The 18,986-nt window shown below is 36.4% G+C and overlaps 1 protein-coding gene across 12 annotated transcripts in view; it reads right to left on the bottom strand.

The window, feature by feature from the left end:
- The window catches only part of PTPN13 (protein tyrosine phosphatase non-receptor type 13), a 235,670-nt gene that overhangs the window by 128,800 nt on the left and 87,884 nt on the right, over window positions 1–18,986 (bottom strand). For all 12 annotated transcript variants that reach the window (XM_079919588.1, XM_079919591.1, XM_079919595.1 and 9 more), the window contains 3 exons: window positions 8,791–8,856; window positions 6,494–6,679; window positions 2,639–2,726 (listed from right to left, as the gene is read on the bottom strand). In XM_079919588.1, coding sequence (XP_079775714.1) covers window positions 2,639–2,726; window positions 6,494–6,679; window positions 8,791–8,856 — 340 coding nt within the window. The remainder of the gene's footprint in view (window positions 1–2,638; window positions 2,727–6,493; window positions 6,680–8,790; window positions 8,857–18,986) is intronic.

The following is an 18,986-nucleotide window of genomic DNA, read 5'->3' as shown; positions in this document are numbered from 1 at the left end:
GTACACCTGAAACTAACACAACATTGTTAATCAACTATACTCCAATACAAAATGAAAATTAAAAAAATAAAACAAAATAACTTACCAGTAAAAAAAAAAAAGTATGTTATAGAGTTGGCATAGATTCATTTCAATCTCTATTGCTACCTCTAAAATGTTACATAACAATTGATGTCTGAAACAACAAGACTCTGAATCATTGAAAGTAATATAATCTAAACTATGTTAACACTTGTGAGTCTTTAAAATTTGATAAACTAAATATGGCGGGGTGATCTTTTTCTGCAGATTCTGTAGATTCATGATGAAGAGGGATAGAATGGGGGAGTCTCATATATTTGGGAACATTTTTTATTCTTAGAAAAAACAAACTATCTTTAAAAATTAATAATAATATAACATATTTACTAAATCAACAAGTAACAACCAAGCATACAAACTTCAATTTCATATCCTGGCCACTTAATGACAGCAGGAGATGACAGAAGGGAGCTACGAAAAGAGAGAAAGAACAGGAAAGAGAAATAAGGAAGCAAGGAGGAGGGGAGACAGGGAGATAAGAGGAGAATAAGAAGGAAGGAAGAAATAGAAAGAAGATAAATAAGAGAAACAAATCATTTCTTTTAAATCTAACGTTTACTTATTAAAGTATTCACTGTGGACCTCCCTGGTGGCGCAGTGGTTAAGAATCTGCCTGCCAATGCAGGGGACATGGGTTCGATCCCTGGTCCAGGAAGATCCTACATGCCGTGGAGCAACTAAGCCCATGTGCCACAACTACTGAGGCTGTTCTCTAGAGCCTGAGTGCTGCAACTACTGAGCCCATGCGCCGCAACTACTGAAGCCCTCATGCTCTAGGGCTCACGTGCTGCAACTACTGAAGCCCACGTGCCTAGAGCCTGTGCTCCACAACAAGAGAAGCCACGGCAATGAGAAGCCCGAGCACCACAACAAAAAGTAGCCCCCACTCTCTGCAACTAGAGAAAGCCTGCACATAGCAACGAAGACCCAACGCAGCCAAAAAAAAAAAAAATTCATTGTGTCTCCTTGAAAAAGACTCATTCTATTCTAAAACAGGGAATTGATTCAAAATTTGATAGATTAACAAAGTGCTGCTATTCTTAGCACCAAGGTTCACATGATATCTTACCTCAAATCCTAGTATTGTTTTAAGATAAAAGAAAACAGATTTTTACCTATGAGAGGAAGGTACCTATATATATAAGGACGTAAGTATAGTAAGAAAACATAAGGAAGGGTTAAAAATACTTTTTTAATTGCCATCAAAGCATTGTAAAAACTAAGTTAAGCAAAGTCTGCCTTCTTTTCTGACCCATGCATAAACTAATAATATATGTATTAGAAACAGAACTTTATGTAACCCGAAGTAAATTGACTATACTGATGATATGAAAGCTAAGTACCTTTTCAGAAAAACAATCCTTATTCTCAATAAGTAAAATGAAAGTACCAAAACAGACACAGAACTAACTGCATTATTACAGAATCACTCCATTAGAAATGATTTCATTGCTTTTCTTTGACTTCTTAAGAGAAGCAGTACACTTGCTTAGGGCACATCCTTCCCTCTCAGACATGAGAGTTCTGAATTCTGCAAAACTTTTAGTCCGGATAATCAAATGTCTATATTTAGTTTTCACAATGAGAGTTTCTCATAGGTTTTAAATAAGATAGCTGTGCTCTGATTATCTAATTAAGCAGTTAAACATCTTAACATTTTAATCTGACTATATCAATTAGAATGTTTTATTAGAATATATTTAAGCAATATTTACATTTACTTTAACCCCAGCTTCAAGACTTAAGACAATAAAATATTTCACCCACAAAGTATTTTTGTTAATGTTTAAATTATAATTATCAATATTGCTTGATGAAAAGAGAACAAAGATAATCAACAAAAACAAAAGTTCATTTTATAAATAAGCCAAGCTTGAAACTTACCACTGAAAAATAAACTTTCAGATAAAAATTTAGTTTTTCTACTTCCATTTCTTGTGTTTTGAATTTCTATTCATTTCCTTAAAAAATCAATTTAATAACTATGTAGAACCTATAATTATCCAATGCTACTGGCAAATAGCAAGACCACTCTTCATCAGTCTTTACTTAGTCAGCATCATATAACCTAAGTTAGTATTTGGTAACTCTAAGTCATGAAATTCGTTGGTCATAAAATCAATTTAGTGGGGTGCGATTAGCATTAAAAAAAGAAACAGAATAGAAAATAACAGTATGCAACAAGAATAATGTTGCTTTCTGAAACCTTTGTTTTAGTAGCATTTATGTTCATAAATATGTGTTTTGTCGTACTTTAAAATGTATTTTTAATACAAAATACCATGATAAAGTAAAAAATGATATTATTGCTACAATAACAATACTGGGAAAGAAATTATTTACCATGGTGTCCTGATTGTATTAACATTTTCTGCATAACTATCATGGATTTATATATTAATACACATAGCATTCCTTATCTGTACGGTGCCTCCACTTTGCACACTTATGATTATGGTCACAATTACCAGATTTCCAAGCTAGGTTAAGTATGATTTTGTAAAGGAAATAATAACTAAGGTTAAAGCCTAAAAGTTTCCTATTAATATACTCTTACCTGTTGGTAATCCTTTTCCTCTCAATCGGTCTCGGATAGTCTGGCTTCGATCAGGCTTTTGCTCACTGTTACGGGAAAGCTGATCCGTCTGTACATAGGTAATCAAAAGTCAAGTTTGACAATAGAATCTCCCTTTTATTTTCATGGTAATTGTCTACAGAATGACACCAGTTAGATAATTCTTGGAGAGGATAACATTTAAGTAAAAACACTCCACGTCTGCTATTGTTAATATATATTCCTTGGATAAGATTTATGTAGTTTAGTTTTGGCCAATTCATCTTCAGGAAATAAAAGCCAAGAAACATCTGTCAAAGACTAATCTGCTAACTAGGGAACAAAATTAGCCAAATTAAAGTAGTTAAAATGAGTTCCATTTCAAAACAACATACTTGAAGTATTCTTTTTTTTTCCAAACTGATAACCACTTTCACCTCTCAAGTGTGACTATAATTTTAAAACCATATTAATTCTGGTATGATAAAGCTCTCTCCTAATTGCAACTATGCACTGAGGGTGCTGATTTAAATTATTTTCGAAAATAATTTTCTAGATTTTGCCTGCCAGAAATTACATTTGAGAAATATTTTAAACTAAATAGACATATTGAGGGATGACAAATTTAAATCAATGCTCTTTTGAGACACTTTAGAACAAAACGTTTAAGTAGTCTTAAACTTTAATAACTTCAACGGAGGGCACTTGTTTAACATAAAGCACATCAAATTCCACATTACAAGGGGTGAAATGTTAGAATACTGTATTTATTCAGCTGATCAATTAGAGGAGAAACTTCAAGAAGTAAATGTAAGGAGAGAGAATGGTGAAGAGAAATTACTTAACTCTGGCACCAAGAACATGCACACTTATCTGTTTACACACACATACACACATTTTAATATTCCTCCATGAGTGAAACTTATTTAAGTATGCATTAAAAATCCATTTAAGGTAGTATTCGAGGTATTATGCTTCCTACCTATAAGAAGACTTAAATGGAACTATTTCTGAAATGATGTTATCGTTTAAGTTATATAAATAATACTGGTCCACATTGCACTATATTGGCAGTAACTGAAGAGATAAAATCCTGTATCATCTTTGTGAATTCCTGCATTGACACTACTATTAATAATAGTTGTCATTTACTGAGCAATTACTATAAAGCAGGCACTACCTTAAGGGCTTTACAATACTTTATGTTAATTATCTAAAAACCTCATGTGGTACATATTATTATTATCTTCATATTACAATAAAGGGAGAAATAGCAAGGAAAAATTCTAAGGACCTTGAAGCAGCTCATCAACATTGAAATAATTATTTGCAAAACTGTTCAGTAATATGGGTGGATGGTATGTACCATTATTCCTATTTTACAGGTAAGTAAAATTGAGGTCAAACATGCTATATAAATCAGTGGAAAAACCAGGACAACTAAGCTGGACTACTGACTTTTACTCTATGCTAATTAATTTTAAGTAAGTAAGTAAGAATTATAGTCACTTGTAGTGAATTTCACACTGAGTGAAAGACTAACTCGTTCTATCAGCGACTGGAGGCAATGACAGCTTCCAAGGAGCATAATGGCTGACAGCTAATGGCTTTGGGGTCAGAGAGATCCAGATTCCAATTGTGTCTCTGTCATTTACCATGTGTGTGGCCATGGGCAAGTTATTTAATCTATTTGAGCCCCAGTGTCATTATCTCTAAAATGAGGATGAAATTATCTCTTGTAACCTGGGGTTGTGATGAATAAATGTGAAAAAGCACATAAGTCATTCAGCACAGTGCCTGGCACAAAGTAAACACTTAAAAAATTGTAGCTGTGGGCTTCCCTGGTGGCGCAGTGGTTGAGAGTCTGCCTGCCGATGCAAGGGATGCAGGTTTGTGCCCCAGTCGGGGAAGATCCCACATGCCGCGGAGCGGCTGGGCCCGTGAGCCATGGTTGCTGAGCCTGCGCGTTGGGAGCCTGTGCTCTGCAACAGGAGAGGCCACAACAGTGACAGGCCCACGTACCGCAAAAAAAAAAAAAAAAAAAAAAAAGGTAGCTGTGAGAGTTACTTCTGCCCAGTGATGTCCAGGAGACTGGCAACAACAATGGATGAGGGGAGTGTTATTATTTCTACTTAGAAAGGCAGGATCTCTACATGCTGATTCCAACTGACCTTTCTATTCTTCTCTCCCACTAAACAACCCCACAGCACACCCCATATCAGACTTATTACTGTTCCTCAAACATCCTGCTCTTTCCCATCTCACAGCATTTGTCCAAGTTTACTTCCCTCTGCCTGGATTACCCTTTCTATCTAGTCTACAGGATCTAGCTCAAAGTGCTATCTTTCAACCCAGTCATTACTTGTATCCTTTCCCCTCAAAATCTCATAGCTTTTAAATCCCTGGCTGATTAATAGGAAACATGCCCATAAAGTGAAGAAGTTAGTACAGATCAACGTTCCTCAGAGCGAGTTTTTACAGAATATCAGTATTATGAGAAGATCTGTGAAAAAAGGCCAATATAAGTTTGGGAAATGTTTCACCTGTGTGCCTATCCCTCTTGAGGGTTAGTAATACAACTTAGTGTATTAAAGGCTCTGGGAAGTTTTATGGTGAAAATATACTTAATTTTCCTAAAATAGTTTTTCCTCAACTTTATTTGACCATAGAGAAAATTTTTTAAACAAAAATATATTTCAAAATATCTGGGAAACTTTGGTCTGAATAGAAGATCAAAGTTTTAGTAGCTTTATCTTTGTTCCAAAAAAAAAAAAATCACATACAGGAATATAAACAAATAAATCAGCTCTAGTTAAGGAGGGGAAATAAACAGCCGAGAACTCTCTTCACTTAGCCTCTACTACCTCCCTTCCTCTGACTACAGAATCGCAAAGGCTCCTTGGGGTACAGTTTACAAACCATCTGCCTAGAAGACTTTATGAGCCTGTTTCTTATCAACTGGCAAAGCATGTGGAATTTGGATATACCCCTGCCAGCCATACGACATCCTGGTTAAGATGGCAGAACTAAACCCTTAGGGATGAGGAATTAAGAGGAAGCCAGCAAGAACCCTGTGTGACAGCGGTAAATCTAATCCAAAGCCTACATAAAGGAGGGGGACTCAGGCACCATAACCTAAAGGGTCAGAGCAGATAAAGTTTAGACCTACATCAAATATCAAAAACCAAGGGGGGGGGGTCCCAAACTGGAGCAAATGGGATAGAATATAGCTTAAGAAATGCAGCAATGGGACTATTAGATATAGAGATTGTTAGTCCTGGGATTCTTCATATCTAAGACAAGAGAGAAAATAAAGGAGTCCCAGTTTTGGGACAATCTAGTAGGGATACAAGCATGCATCCCTCTTACATACCAGGTGCCAATGTCCAAAGAAGGTAGGGAGGGTTTGAGAATACCTAAGGGGTCCAGACTAATAAGTGAGCAAGAAAGAGGTATAAAGCAACAGAAAGTGCACTTAAATAATTCTAAAACCCATTTTGCATGTCCATACGACTTTCACAGTAGGTAGAATCACTTACTGAAAGCTCCATAGGAAAAGATGTAAGAAAAGAGTCAAGAAGACTTCTCAGCTCTAACATGCTGTGATTCTATAATACCTGATAGAATAAAGTTCTAAAAAAAGACTAACTCCCATAAAATCTAGGAGACTAAATTATTGCAATGGGTTTCTAGATTTTTAAGTACTGTTTCAAATAAACAATTAACATTAGAACCTGAAATTCAATCTCCTGTTCCTAGTCTTCACTGAGAAAATGCTATCCACATTTAAAGAAAATTTTGTGAAATGCTACTAAACTTTAAAGTATGACTACAGGACCAATTGGAACTGTGGCTTACCCCAGAAAGATTTCCCAGAACCAGTTTTACCAACTGCTTCACGTAGGAAAATGAGGGTGCACAATTGCTATTCCTAATGTGGGCACTGCAAGCGTCCAGGACAGTCCGAACAGAAACCCGAGCATAAACAACGTCCTCACACATTCCAAGCAGTATACTGTTGAGATGATCTCCAAGCTTGATAGGCTGCATACAAAGAAAGAAAAGGTAATGTTGGCAAGTGTGAGTAAATCTAACTAACATGAGAGAAACCATTCCAAGGGTCACAGGAACCACACCAAACACACCTGGAGGAAATAAATTTCTTACCTAGTAGCATGTATATTTGACTGCATTTTACATTTTTATAATCCAAAAATTTTATTAGCAGAAGTTGGTTAACAGACATCTCCTAAGGTAGGAGGTATTATAGAAAAACTCTGAGGTGTTTTGGTATGATTAAGAAATGGAATGTTTTGGTTATCCAAGTATTTTGGTAAGCAGTTTATATATATACACTACTTGGGGGGAATAAACAATTTCCTAACATTTCAAAAAAGGAATATATTTGATATATATTTAATGTAATTTGACACTCATGATAACTTAGAAGAGATTTCAAATACTGCAATGACTCAAGGTCATTTAAATATAAGTTGTCATTATGCTGGTGAAACAGAAGCCAAAATGTGAGTTTTTTTTTAATTAGTTGACATAATTTATAGAATATTATATCTAAATGTCCAATAATCATACCAAGAAATGCAAATTAAAACCACAGAAAGAAGTCACTATATATATACTCAGTAGAATGGTTAAAATAAAGGACTGATAATACGAAGTAGTGGTGAGGAGAAAAGCATTGCTTATGGGAGTTTGAACTGGTACATCCACTTTGGTTTAAACATATGCTTTACCTGTGACCCTTCCCTTCCACTTCTCATCCATTTGGGTATTATATTTCATCTTTTAGAGCTCAGCTTAGCAGCAATGTCCTTTAATAAACCTATTCTAACCCTCCAAGTCTAGTTAGAGGCTCCAACGCTTGGTTTTCCATAGCACCCTCCATTTTCCCTAACATAGCATTTGTCACATTGTGTTGTAACTGGTTATTTTGGTTGTCTGTACCTGTGATAGGACTCCACAGACATGGAACATTATACTCCTAGTGTCTGGTACAGTGTCTGACATAAGGTAGGTGCTTAATAAATACTTCTGAATTAATATTAAATATTTCCAAAACAGTTATGATATCTGACAGTGAAATAGAAGTAAATGTTTATACTTCCCATCCAATTTACACATTATAGATACACTGACTTTATTTTCAGTTACCAGAAAAGAGAAAGTGTTAAATTATAGGCTGTGATCACATTTTACATGTAAGTTAGGTTCTATAAAATGACCCTATTATTTCCAGTAATAATTTAAGTTTCTCATTTATATTTATAGAATTGAAACTGAGGAAAGTAAATATACAGTATTTTTCATGATGTAAAATGAAACCAAACCAAGTTGAAGACTATCATTCGTTTTTCATTGATCTTAAGATGTCTGAATTTTAGAATATAAGCCTAAAATACTTACTGCTTCTTAATTTGATTAAAAAAAAAAAAACCAAAAACACAGTTACTTTTGTTTGGAGTTCTAAATGCCTAAAATGACACAATTCTGTATGCTACATCTTTGATGAAATACAGTTATTTTTAAATTTTTGATTATATTTATTACTATGTTTACTATTGTGTCTTCAAGAGATCAGTTATTTTAGAAAATAAAGACTAGAAGCAGCCCAATGATCATCAGAGCCTAAGGCCCCACAAAGTGTTACTTTAATATCTGTGTCTGCTGCTGCAGGAGTAGTGAAGTATGATTTTGAAGTGACAAGAGAAAAAGTAATGAAGTAAAACTCTGAGACATAGTTAGAGCTACTATTATTCCTACAGTTTTTGCATCAAAAAAGGTTATCACTTTCTGTTCAAGAATGAATCATCAAAGAAATTTACAAGCCCCCTTTATCAGTCATTAAATTAAAAGAAATAAAGTGGACTCCCATTTCTCTCGCTATAATTTTGAAGAGGCTACTATATTTCACAGAGTGAACTGTTGAAACAGGTAGTGACTGCTATAATTCTAAGAACAGTCTAAGAAAAATAATTTCTTTAGTACTTTATTATTTCATTCTGAGAGTGTGACATTATTAATGTGAACAACCAGTGTAGAAACACTGGTGTGCCTGACAACACACTGTAGAACACATAAATACAAAGAACTTCTTAAAAAGTGTAAAGTTGTACAAATGTGACAACTTGACTTACTTGGCTCTGAGGTACTTCATGATCAGCCCCCCAATACAATGTCATTCCAAGAGAATAAATATGGATCTAGGAACAGAATTTAAAAAAAAATCATTTTATGTAAAAACTTAATTTAGCAAGTACTATATATTCATGACTTTGCTCCAAAGAAAGTGCAACACATGATTTGAGAAAATCATCATTTCATATTTTGCATTAAAGTATGTGAGAGCTTAAAACAGAAAATAAGACTGGAACTGATCAGAACAGACCTTTTTTTTCCCCCCTCAACTTTCTAGACTGTCTGCTATGAGTAATCATTTTTATTAGTTCTTACTTAAAGTTTCTTTATGAAAGCTCAAGCAAATATGGATAGTCTTACTTTCCCCTTCTTTTACAAAAGGTCAGAAATTTAAAAAATTACTCGACACCTTGCAGTTTTAATTTAACAAGACAGGCATTTCCATATCAATGTTTATAGATCTCATTCTTTTTACTGCTGCATAGAACTCCATTTTGTGGCTATAGCATTGTTTACTTAACTGATCTGTTATTAATGGGCAATTAGAATTTTCCTAAACTTTTGCTATTATAAATAATGTTTTAGCAAACAGCCTTGTGATGTCATTTTGTACATGCAGGTATTCCTCTTGAACTGACTCTCCTAGATTATGAATAAAAGAGTAAATCATCTATAGTTTTGATACATTTTGTCAAGATTTTCCCCACAGATGTTTTATCATTTTGCATTTCTACCAGCAACATATGATTTTTTCACAAGCCTTATTCATAGAATGTGTTATGAAGATTTAGATTTTTACCAAACTGAAGAGAGAAAAAAAATCTCATTGCAGTTTTGATTAGCATTTTTCTTACTAAGAATGGATGGGGTAGCAGTAGATAGAGAAAAAAGTTGGGTCAGAAAAGATTCCTTTTTCATTGTCTGTTTGCTTCTTAAAGACTGAAAAAAGGACAACATATTTTTATGCTGGTAGGAATGATCCAACAGGGAAAACTGGAACTGCAGGAGAGAGAGGAGACTGTTGGGAGAACACTGCTGAGTAAGCGGGAGGAAGTGGAAGCTAATGCACAAGGGAGTTGGCTTGACACCTCTGTCACAGTTCTTCTGAAGCAGGGAAGCAAAGAATATGAAAATTTATGTAGGTAGTCCAGTTGTGGGATCTTGGGAGAAGTCTCCTGATCGCTTCTACTATTTTTCCCCTGTGAAACAGGGAGCAAGATTATCAGCCTGAAGTGAGGACAGTTAATCCTTATAAGTAATCATTTTCTAGTTCTCCTGTTAAGTGATTTCAGAGCTAGACTTTTAGCCCATCTCCACCAGTACTGAATAATCTTACCACGAGCATTTTTTTGCACCAATCTTACTCCAGGGCCATCTTATTTTCTTGTCTTTATTTTTTCTTTTCATTTTGCCCTTATTTTCACACCTGTATTTTTTAATTATACAAACTGTCTCAAATCCTCTTTAGATATAGGTGAGGTAAATACAAATAAAACCGGGTATCCTTACAATCTCACAGCATTTTAATCTATTCCTAGTATTGCCTCCTAAATTATTCCTAAGTTACAGATTAGTTGTTCCTCTTTTCAAATATTTTCATGGCTCCCAATTATCAAAAATCCAAATTCTTTTTTTTCGTGGTACGCGGGCCTCTCACTGTTATGGCCTCTCCCGTTGCGGGGCACAGGCTCCGGACGCGCAGGCTCAGCGGCCATGGCTCACGGGCCCAGCCGCTCCACGGCATGTGGGATCTTCCCGGACCGGGGCACAAACCCGTGTCCCCTGCATCGGCAGGCGGACTCTCAACCACTGCGCCACCAGGGAAGCCCCCAAAATCCAAATTCTTTATGATGATATGCAAGGCTCACTCTGATCTGCCTCTAGCTCCATTTCCAGGTTTTTAAGTTTTCCTTCAATTATCACTCCTTGCTCTATTACACGTAACACTTCAGAACTACTATATAATTCTCTGTTGGCAAAATAAATCTTTCTCTTTCCCAGCGCTTCTTGAGCAGTTCTTCCTACCAAGAATTTATTTCTTTTTTCATCTGTCAATAAAAGTTCCACCCATTATTGATATAGTCCAGAGATGATGTTATCTATTATGTATGCTATACAAATCTTCTCAAACAGGATAAAGCATTCTCTCTTATATGATAGTTATTATTTCATTTGTATCTCTAATGAAACAGTTAACTAATACTACCTGTAACATAGTTAAGATGTGTCCTTGTTTGTCTTCCTTGAGAAAGCCTTTTTAACACATCTTAATATCCCTCTTAGCAGTTAACACAGAACTTTTACATAATAGATATTCAATACATGCCTACTGAATTCAATTAAATGTGCATAAAGTTCAAGGCAGCATGATGTAGGCTATTTGTATCATATTTCTGTTTAGAATTCAAAGAACTTCACATGGGAACACGTTTTCAAAGAGTCTCATATATGAAAAACATTTTTCATAACTTTAGCAAAAATGACTAACTGCATACTCAAATATTTCTCTTAATATATTAATTTTGATTTGTGATCCTTTGAGATACTGGTAGTATTTTAAGATTCTTTACTACATTTACTTGTCAGGAGGCTAATTGAGTTATTTTATTTTAATAATTTTTATACAAGACTATATAAAATTATTAACATCATTTTTAAAACTAGGTTATAAAAATATACATCTGTTGATCATTTATGTATATAGTATAATGATTAATTTTATGTGTCGACTGTACCATGGGATGCGTAGATATTTGGTCAAACATTATTCTGGGTGTTTCTGTGAGAGTGTTTTTGGATGCAGACTGCTCTCCCCAATATAGGTGGTCCTTATCCAATTATTTGAAGGCCTGAATAGAACAAAATAGTTTATCCACCCCCAGGTAAGAAAGAACTTTCTGTCTGACTGCCTTCAAACTAGGACATCAACTTTTTCTTGCCTTTGGATTTGATCCGAAATACCAGCTCTTCCTGGGTCCTGAGCCTGTTGGCCTTCATTGTGGAACTACACCCTCAGTTCACCTGGTTCTCAGACCAGAACTACACCATTGGCTCTCCTGGGTCTCCAGCTTGCTGGCTCACCTTGGAGATCTTGGGACTTGTCTGCCTCCATAATTACATGAGCTAATAAGACTCTCTTTATATACACACACACACAAACACACATATCCTATTGATCCGGTTTCTCTGGAGACCTCTGCTTGATACATATAGATATGAAATATCTATATATAGAAAAAACATGCAGAAATGATAGTTGCTATTTTATTAGGATAGTGCTTTATGGGTTCAAAATTTTTAATATTTTAAAAATCATTTAAAATTTTGTTAAATAAATAACTCCAGGTACATCAGATCTTTGTTAATGTATAATAATATCTGGTATCTAATATTAGAGAAATATTATTAATATTTGAGAAAAAGTTTGTACAGTATACAAAGAAAAATGCTTTACTTTTACATTTATTCCAAAATAATCTGTAAAGTAAACATGGATAATACTTCCATATACATTATTCATAAGCTAAGAGTTTTTACTGTTGATGCAACCTGAAAAGATACAGGCAGAAAGAAGATCAGTGATACTACGGTGTAACTAAATTAACACAGTAACGCTGCAATACCACTGAGAGCCCTTAGTTCACCTGGTTGATAAATAGCAATGAATGGGTTATAGTTTAGTTACAGTCATTATATGGAAAGGAGAAGGTCATACAAGGAGTGATTATTCAAAAACAGGCAAGTATTTGGCCTTCATATGTTTCTTTGGTTTTTACATAAGCAGAAAAAAAGGAGAATACGATGGCCCATATTAAAAGAAGTCAGGCATTAGAAGTTTTTTTTTTAAAAAAGGTTTTGATCTGCCTCTTAGTTCTACTGCATATTTATTTAGCTTCCAAGGGAATTTTTTGCTTTGTGATCTTTGCCAAGGCCCTATTTGTATCAAAGATCTCAGTACCTATCTGTTCCTGATGGATAGTACAGAGAAAATCTATTCCTTTCCCTTAGTGTAATAGCAAACCAGGATGGTTTCTTGTAGAAGTGGCTGCTTTTGATAATGATGATTCATACACAGGGTTAAACGATAAAGGAACTGGTTCTAGAAGATACCATTTATAGAAGAGCTAATTAACTATCCATTTAGTCGTTCAACATTTTTTCTGAAAGTCACTAAGCTCGGGATTGTGGTAAAATATAAATATCTCATTCTGGATCAATAATACTACCATATACTAATACATAAGAATATCAACAGCAAGCATGTACATAATGTTTACTGTGTGTCAACCTTACAGTTTATACTTCAGCTTATTCAATAACTACAGAGAGAGAAAGTAACTTTTGTCCAAGGTCACACAGGTAGTTAAGTGCTAGGGGCGGGATTCAAATTCTGGCTCCAGAGCCATATTCTTGACCTCTAAACCAGGGCTTATACTCCTCTGTACTACTGACATTTGGGATCTTTGCTGTGGACAGCAGTCTGTGGATATTTATCCTGTGTAGGATAACAGTAGTACCCCTGGCCTCTACTCACTAGATGCCAGTAGAACTACCTTCCTCCTCTTCCCCCTGCCCTCCCACCGGTTATGACAACTAAAAATGTCTCAAGACATTGCCAACTGTCCACTGGAAGATAAAGCAGCCTCTGATTCAAAACCACGGCTTTAATCTGTTGTACCTTTCCTAGAATCAGAACTCTAAGAAGAAAACTATATGAATATATATGTATGCATCTATTAAACAAAGTAGAAGTGGTACATCTGTGCTAAGGAAATTCAAAAGGACAAGATTACTTCTGATTATAGAAGAAATTTAAAGCAGGGGGAGCTTAAGCTGAGGTTTGAATGTAGGTTATGTGTCCCCTCTCTGTGTTCTCTTAATATTTTGTACAGATCTACTATTACTGTACATATTTCCATTACTATTATTATTACTATCATTAATTTCTTTTTGTCTATCTGTCCATTACACTGCTGGCCCTTTGAGGTTAAGGACTATTTCTTTCTTTTTTTAAAAATGTATTTATTTATTTTTGGCTGTATTGGGTCTTCAATGCTGCATGCGGGCGCCGAGGAGGGGCTACTGTTCGTTGCGGTATGCAGGCTTCTCATTGCGGTGGCTTCTCTTGCTGCGGAACGTGGGCTCTAGAGCTCAGGCTCAGTAGTTGTGGCACACGGGCTTAGTTGCTCCACGGCATGTGGGATCTTCCCGGACCAGGGTTCGAACCTGTGTCCCCTGCATTGGCAGGCAGATTCTTAACCACTGCGCCACCAAGGAAGTCCCAGAACTATTTCTTATTCATCTTTGTAACCCTATGGCCTAATATACTGTAGAATATATAAGTTCTCAATAGATGCTGATTGAAAGAATGCTTGGTACATAGGCTGTGGACATGTAGAAATGCAGAAGAGCACTGTTATACAAAAGAGTGAAGCCAGCTTCCCTCTTTGTTTCCTGGTGCGCGAGGAGAGTGGATTAAGAGCGCTGCTTAAAGGAGCTCCAGACACGGGAGCGAGCTGCGGCTAGAGACGGGCATGAGACACTAAGGCTGCTGCTGCCGCCACCAAGAAGGCTGTGTGTGAGCACAGGTCACTCTCCACACCTCCCTTCCAGGGAGCCTGTGCAGCCCGCCACTGCCAGGGTCCCGGGATCCAGGGACAACTTCCTCGGGAGAAAGTACGGCGTGCCTCAGGCTGGTGCAACATCACGCCGGCCTCTGCCGCCGCAGGCTCACCCCACACTCCCTACACCTCCCTCCCCATGGTCTGAGTGAGCCAGAGCCCCTGAATCAGCGGCTCCTTTAACCCCGTCCTGTCTGAGAAAAGAAGAGACGCCCTCCGGCGACCTACACGCAGGGGCGGGGCCAAATCCAAAGCTGAACGCCGGGAGCTGTGCGAACAAAGAAGAGAAAGGGAAATCTCTCCCAGCAGCCTCAGAAGCAGCGGATTAAATCTCCACAATCAACTTGATGTACCCTGCATCTGTGGAATACCTGAATAGAAAACGAATCATCCCAAATTGAGGAGATGGACTTTGAGAGCAAGATTTATTATATTTTCCCCTTTTCCTCTTTTTGTGAGTGTGTATGTGTATGCTTCTGTGTGAGATTTTGTCAGTATAGCTTTGCTTTCACCATTTGTCCTAGGGTTCTATCCATCCGTTGTTTTTTTTAACTTAAAAAATTTTTTTTTCTTAATAATTACTTTTTTATTTTAATAACTTTATTTTATTTTACCTTACTATATTTTATTTTCTTTTATCCTCTTCCTTTCATTCATTCTATTTTATCTCCCTTTTATTCTGAGCCGTGTGGATGAAATGCTCTTGGTGCTGCAGCCAGGAGTCAGTGCTGTGCCTCTGAGGTGGGAGAGCCAATTTCAGGACACTGGTCCACAAGAGACCTCCCAGCTCCACGTAATATCAAATGGCAAAAATCTCCCAGAGATCTCCATCTCAACACCAACACCAAGCTTCACTCAACGACCAGCAAGCTAAAGTGCTGGACACCCTATGCCAAACAACAAGCAAGACAGGAACACAACCCCACCCATTAGCAGAGAGGCTGCCTAAAATCATAGTAAGTCCACAGATAACCCAAAACACACCACCAGACGTGGACCAGCCCACCAGAAAGACAAGATCCAGCCTCATCCACCACAACACAGGCACTAGTGCCCTCCACCAGGAAGCCCACACAACCCACTGAACCAACTTTAGCCACTGGGGACAGACACCAAAGACAACAGGAACTACGAACCTGCAGCCTGCAAAAAGGAGACCTCAAACACAGTAAGATAAGCAAAATGAGAAGACGGAAAAACACACAGCACATGAAGGAGCAAGATAAAAATGCACCAGACCTAACAAATGAAGAGGAAATAGGCAGTCTACCTGAAAAAGAATTCAGAATAATGATAGTAAAGATGATCCAAAATCTTGGAAATAGAATAGACAAAATGCAAGAAACATTTAACAAGGACCTAGAAGAACTAAAGATGAAACAAGCAACGATGAACAACACAATAAATGAAATTAAAAATACTCTAGAAGGGATCAATAGCAGAATAACTGAAAGAGAAGAACGGATAAGTGACCTGGAAGATAAAATAGTGGAAATAACTACTGCAGAGCAGAATAAAGAAAAAAGAATGAAAAGAACTGAGGACACTCTGAGACCTCTGGGACAACATTAAACGCACCAACATTCGAATAATAGGGGTTCCAGAAGAAGAAGAGAAAAAGAAAGGGACACAGAAAATATTTGAAGAGATTATAGTTGAAACCTCCCTAATATGGGAAAGGAAATAGTTAATCAAGTCCAGGAAGCACAGAGTCCCATATAGGATAAATCCAAGGAGAAACACGCCAAGACACATATTAATCAAACTGTCAAAAATTAAATACAAAGAAAACACATTAAAAACAGCAAGGAAAAAACAACAAATAACACACAAGGGAATCCCCATAAGGTTAACAGCTGATCTCTCAGCAGAAACTCTGCAAGCCAGAAGGGAGTGACAGGACATATTCAAAGAGACGAAGGAGAAAAACCTACAACCAAGATTACTCTACCCAGCAAGGATCTCATTCAGATTTGATGGAGAAATTAAAACATTTACAGACAAGCAAAAGCTGAGAGAGTTCAGCATCACCAAACCAGCTTTACAACAAATGCTAAAGGACCTTCTCTAGGCAAGAAACACAAGAGAAGGAAAAGACCTACAATAACAAACCCAAAACAATTAAGAAAATGGGAATAGGAACATACATATCGATAATTACCTTAAATGTAAATGGATTAAATGCTCACACCAAAAGACACAGACTGCCTGAATGGATACAAAAACAAGACCCATATATATACTGTCTATAAGAGACCCACTTCAGACCTAGGGACACATACAGACTGAATGTGAGGGGATGAAAAAAGATATTCCATGCAAATGGACCAAAAGAAAGCTGGAGTAGCAATTCTCATATCAGACAAAATAGACTTTAAAATAAGGACTATTAAAAGAGACAAAGAAGGACATTACATAATGATCAAGGGATCGATCCAAGAAGAAGATATAACAATTGTAAATATTTATGCACCCAACATAGGAGCACCTCAATACATAAGGCAAATACTGACAGCCATAAAAGGGGAAATCGACAGTAACACATTCATAGTAGGGGGCTTTAACACCCCACTTTCACCAGTGGACAGATCATCCAAAATGAAAATAAATAAGGAAACACAAGCTTTAAATGATACATTAAACAAGATGGACTTAATTGATATTTATAGGACATTCCATCCAAAAACAACAGAATACACATTTTCCTCAAGTGCTCATGGAACATTCTCCAGGATAGATCATATCTTGGGTCAAAAATCAAGCCTTGGTAAATTTAAGAAAATTGAAATTGTATCAAGTATCTTTTCCGACCACAACGCTATGAGACTAGATATCAATTACAGGAAAAGATCTGTAAAAAATACAAACACGTGGAGGCTAAACAATACACTACTTAATAACGAAATGATCACTGAAGCAATCAAAGAGGAAATCAAAAAATACCTAGAAACAAATGACAATGGAGACACGACGACCCAAAACCTATAGGATGTAGCAAAAGCAGTTCTAAGAGGGAAGTTTATAGCAACACAATCCTACCTTAAGAAACAGGAAACATCTCAAATAAACAACCTAACCTTGCACCTCAAGCAATTAGAGAAAGAAGAACAAAAAAACCCCAAAGTTAGCAGAAGGAAAGAAATCATAAAAATCAGATCAGAAATAAATGAAAAAGAAATGAAGGAAACGATAGCAAAGATCAACAAAACTAAAAGCTGGTTCTTTGAGAAGATAAACAAAATTGCTAAACCATTAGCCAGACTCATCAAGAAAAAAAGGGAGAAGACTCAGGTCAATAGAATTAGAAGTGAAAAAGGAGAAGTAACAACTGACACTGCAGAAATACAAAAGATCCTAAGAGATTACTACAAGCAACTCTATGCCAATAAAATGGACAATCTGGAAGAAATGGACAAATTCTTAGAAATGCACAACCTGCCAAGACTGAATCAGGAAGAAATGAAAATATGAACAGACCAATCACAAGCACTGAAATTGAAACTGTGATTAAAAATCTTCCAACAAACAAAAGCCCAAGACCAGATGGCTTCACAGGCGAATTCTATCAAACATTTAGAGGAGCTAAAACCTATCCTTCTCAAACTCTTCCAAAATATAGCAGAGGGAGGAACACTCCCAAACTCATTCTACGAGGCCACCATCACCCTGATACCAAAACCAGACAAGGATGTCACAAAGAAACAAAACTACAGGCCAATATCACTGATGAACATAGATGCAAAACTCCTCAACAAAATACTAGCAAACAGAATCCAACAGCACATGAAAAGGATCATACACCATGATCAAGTGGGTTTATTCCAGGAATGCAAGGATTCTTCAATATACGCAAATCAATCAATGTGATACACCATATTAACAAATTGAAGGAGAAAAACCATATGGTCATCTCAATAGATGCAGAGAAAGCTTTTGACAAAATTCAACATCCATTATGATAAAAACCCTGCAGAAAGTAGGCATAGAGGGAACTTTCCTCAACATAATAGAGGCCATATATGACAAACCCACAGCAAACATCGTCCTCATTGGTGAAAAACTGAAAGCATTTCCACTAATATCAGGAACAAGACTAGGTTGCTCACTCTCACCACTCTTATTCAACATAGTTTTGGAAGTTTTAGCGACAGCAATCAGAGAAGAAAAGGAAATAAAAGGAATCCAAATCAGAAAAGAAGAAGTAAAACTGTCACTGTTTGCAGATGACATGATACTATACACAGAGAATCCTAAAGATGCTACGAGAAAACTACTAGAGCTAATCAATGAATTTGGTAAATAAAGTAGCAGGATACAAAATTAATGCACAGAAATCTCTGGCATTCCTATACACTAATGATGAAAAATCTGAAAGTGAAATCAAGAAAACACACACATTTACCATTGCAACAAAAACAATAAAATATCTAGGAATAAACCTACCTAAGGAGACAAAAGGCCTCTATGCAAAAAATTACAAGACACTGATGAAAGAAATTAAAGATGATACAAATAGATGGAGAGATATACCATGTTCTTGGATGGGAAGAATCAACATTGTGAAAATGACTCTA

The sequence above is a fragment of the Stenella coeruleoalba genome (genome assembly GCF_951394435.1).
Source record: "Stenella coeruleoalba genome assembly, chromosome: 4".
Lineage (NCBI taxonomy): Eukaryota > Metazoa > Chordata > Mammalia > Artiodactyla > Delphinidae > Stenella > Stenella coeruleoalba.
Note: the sequence above shows the minus strand (reverse complement) of the source record. Positions and strands in the feature narration are given on the sequence as shown.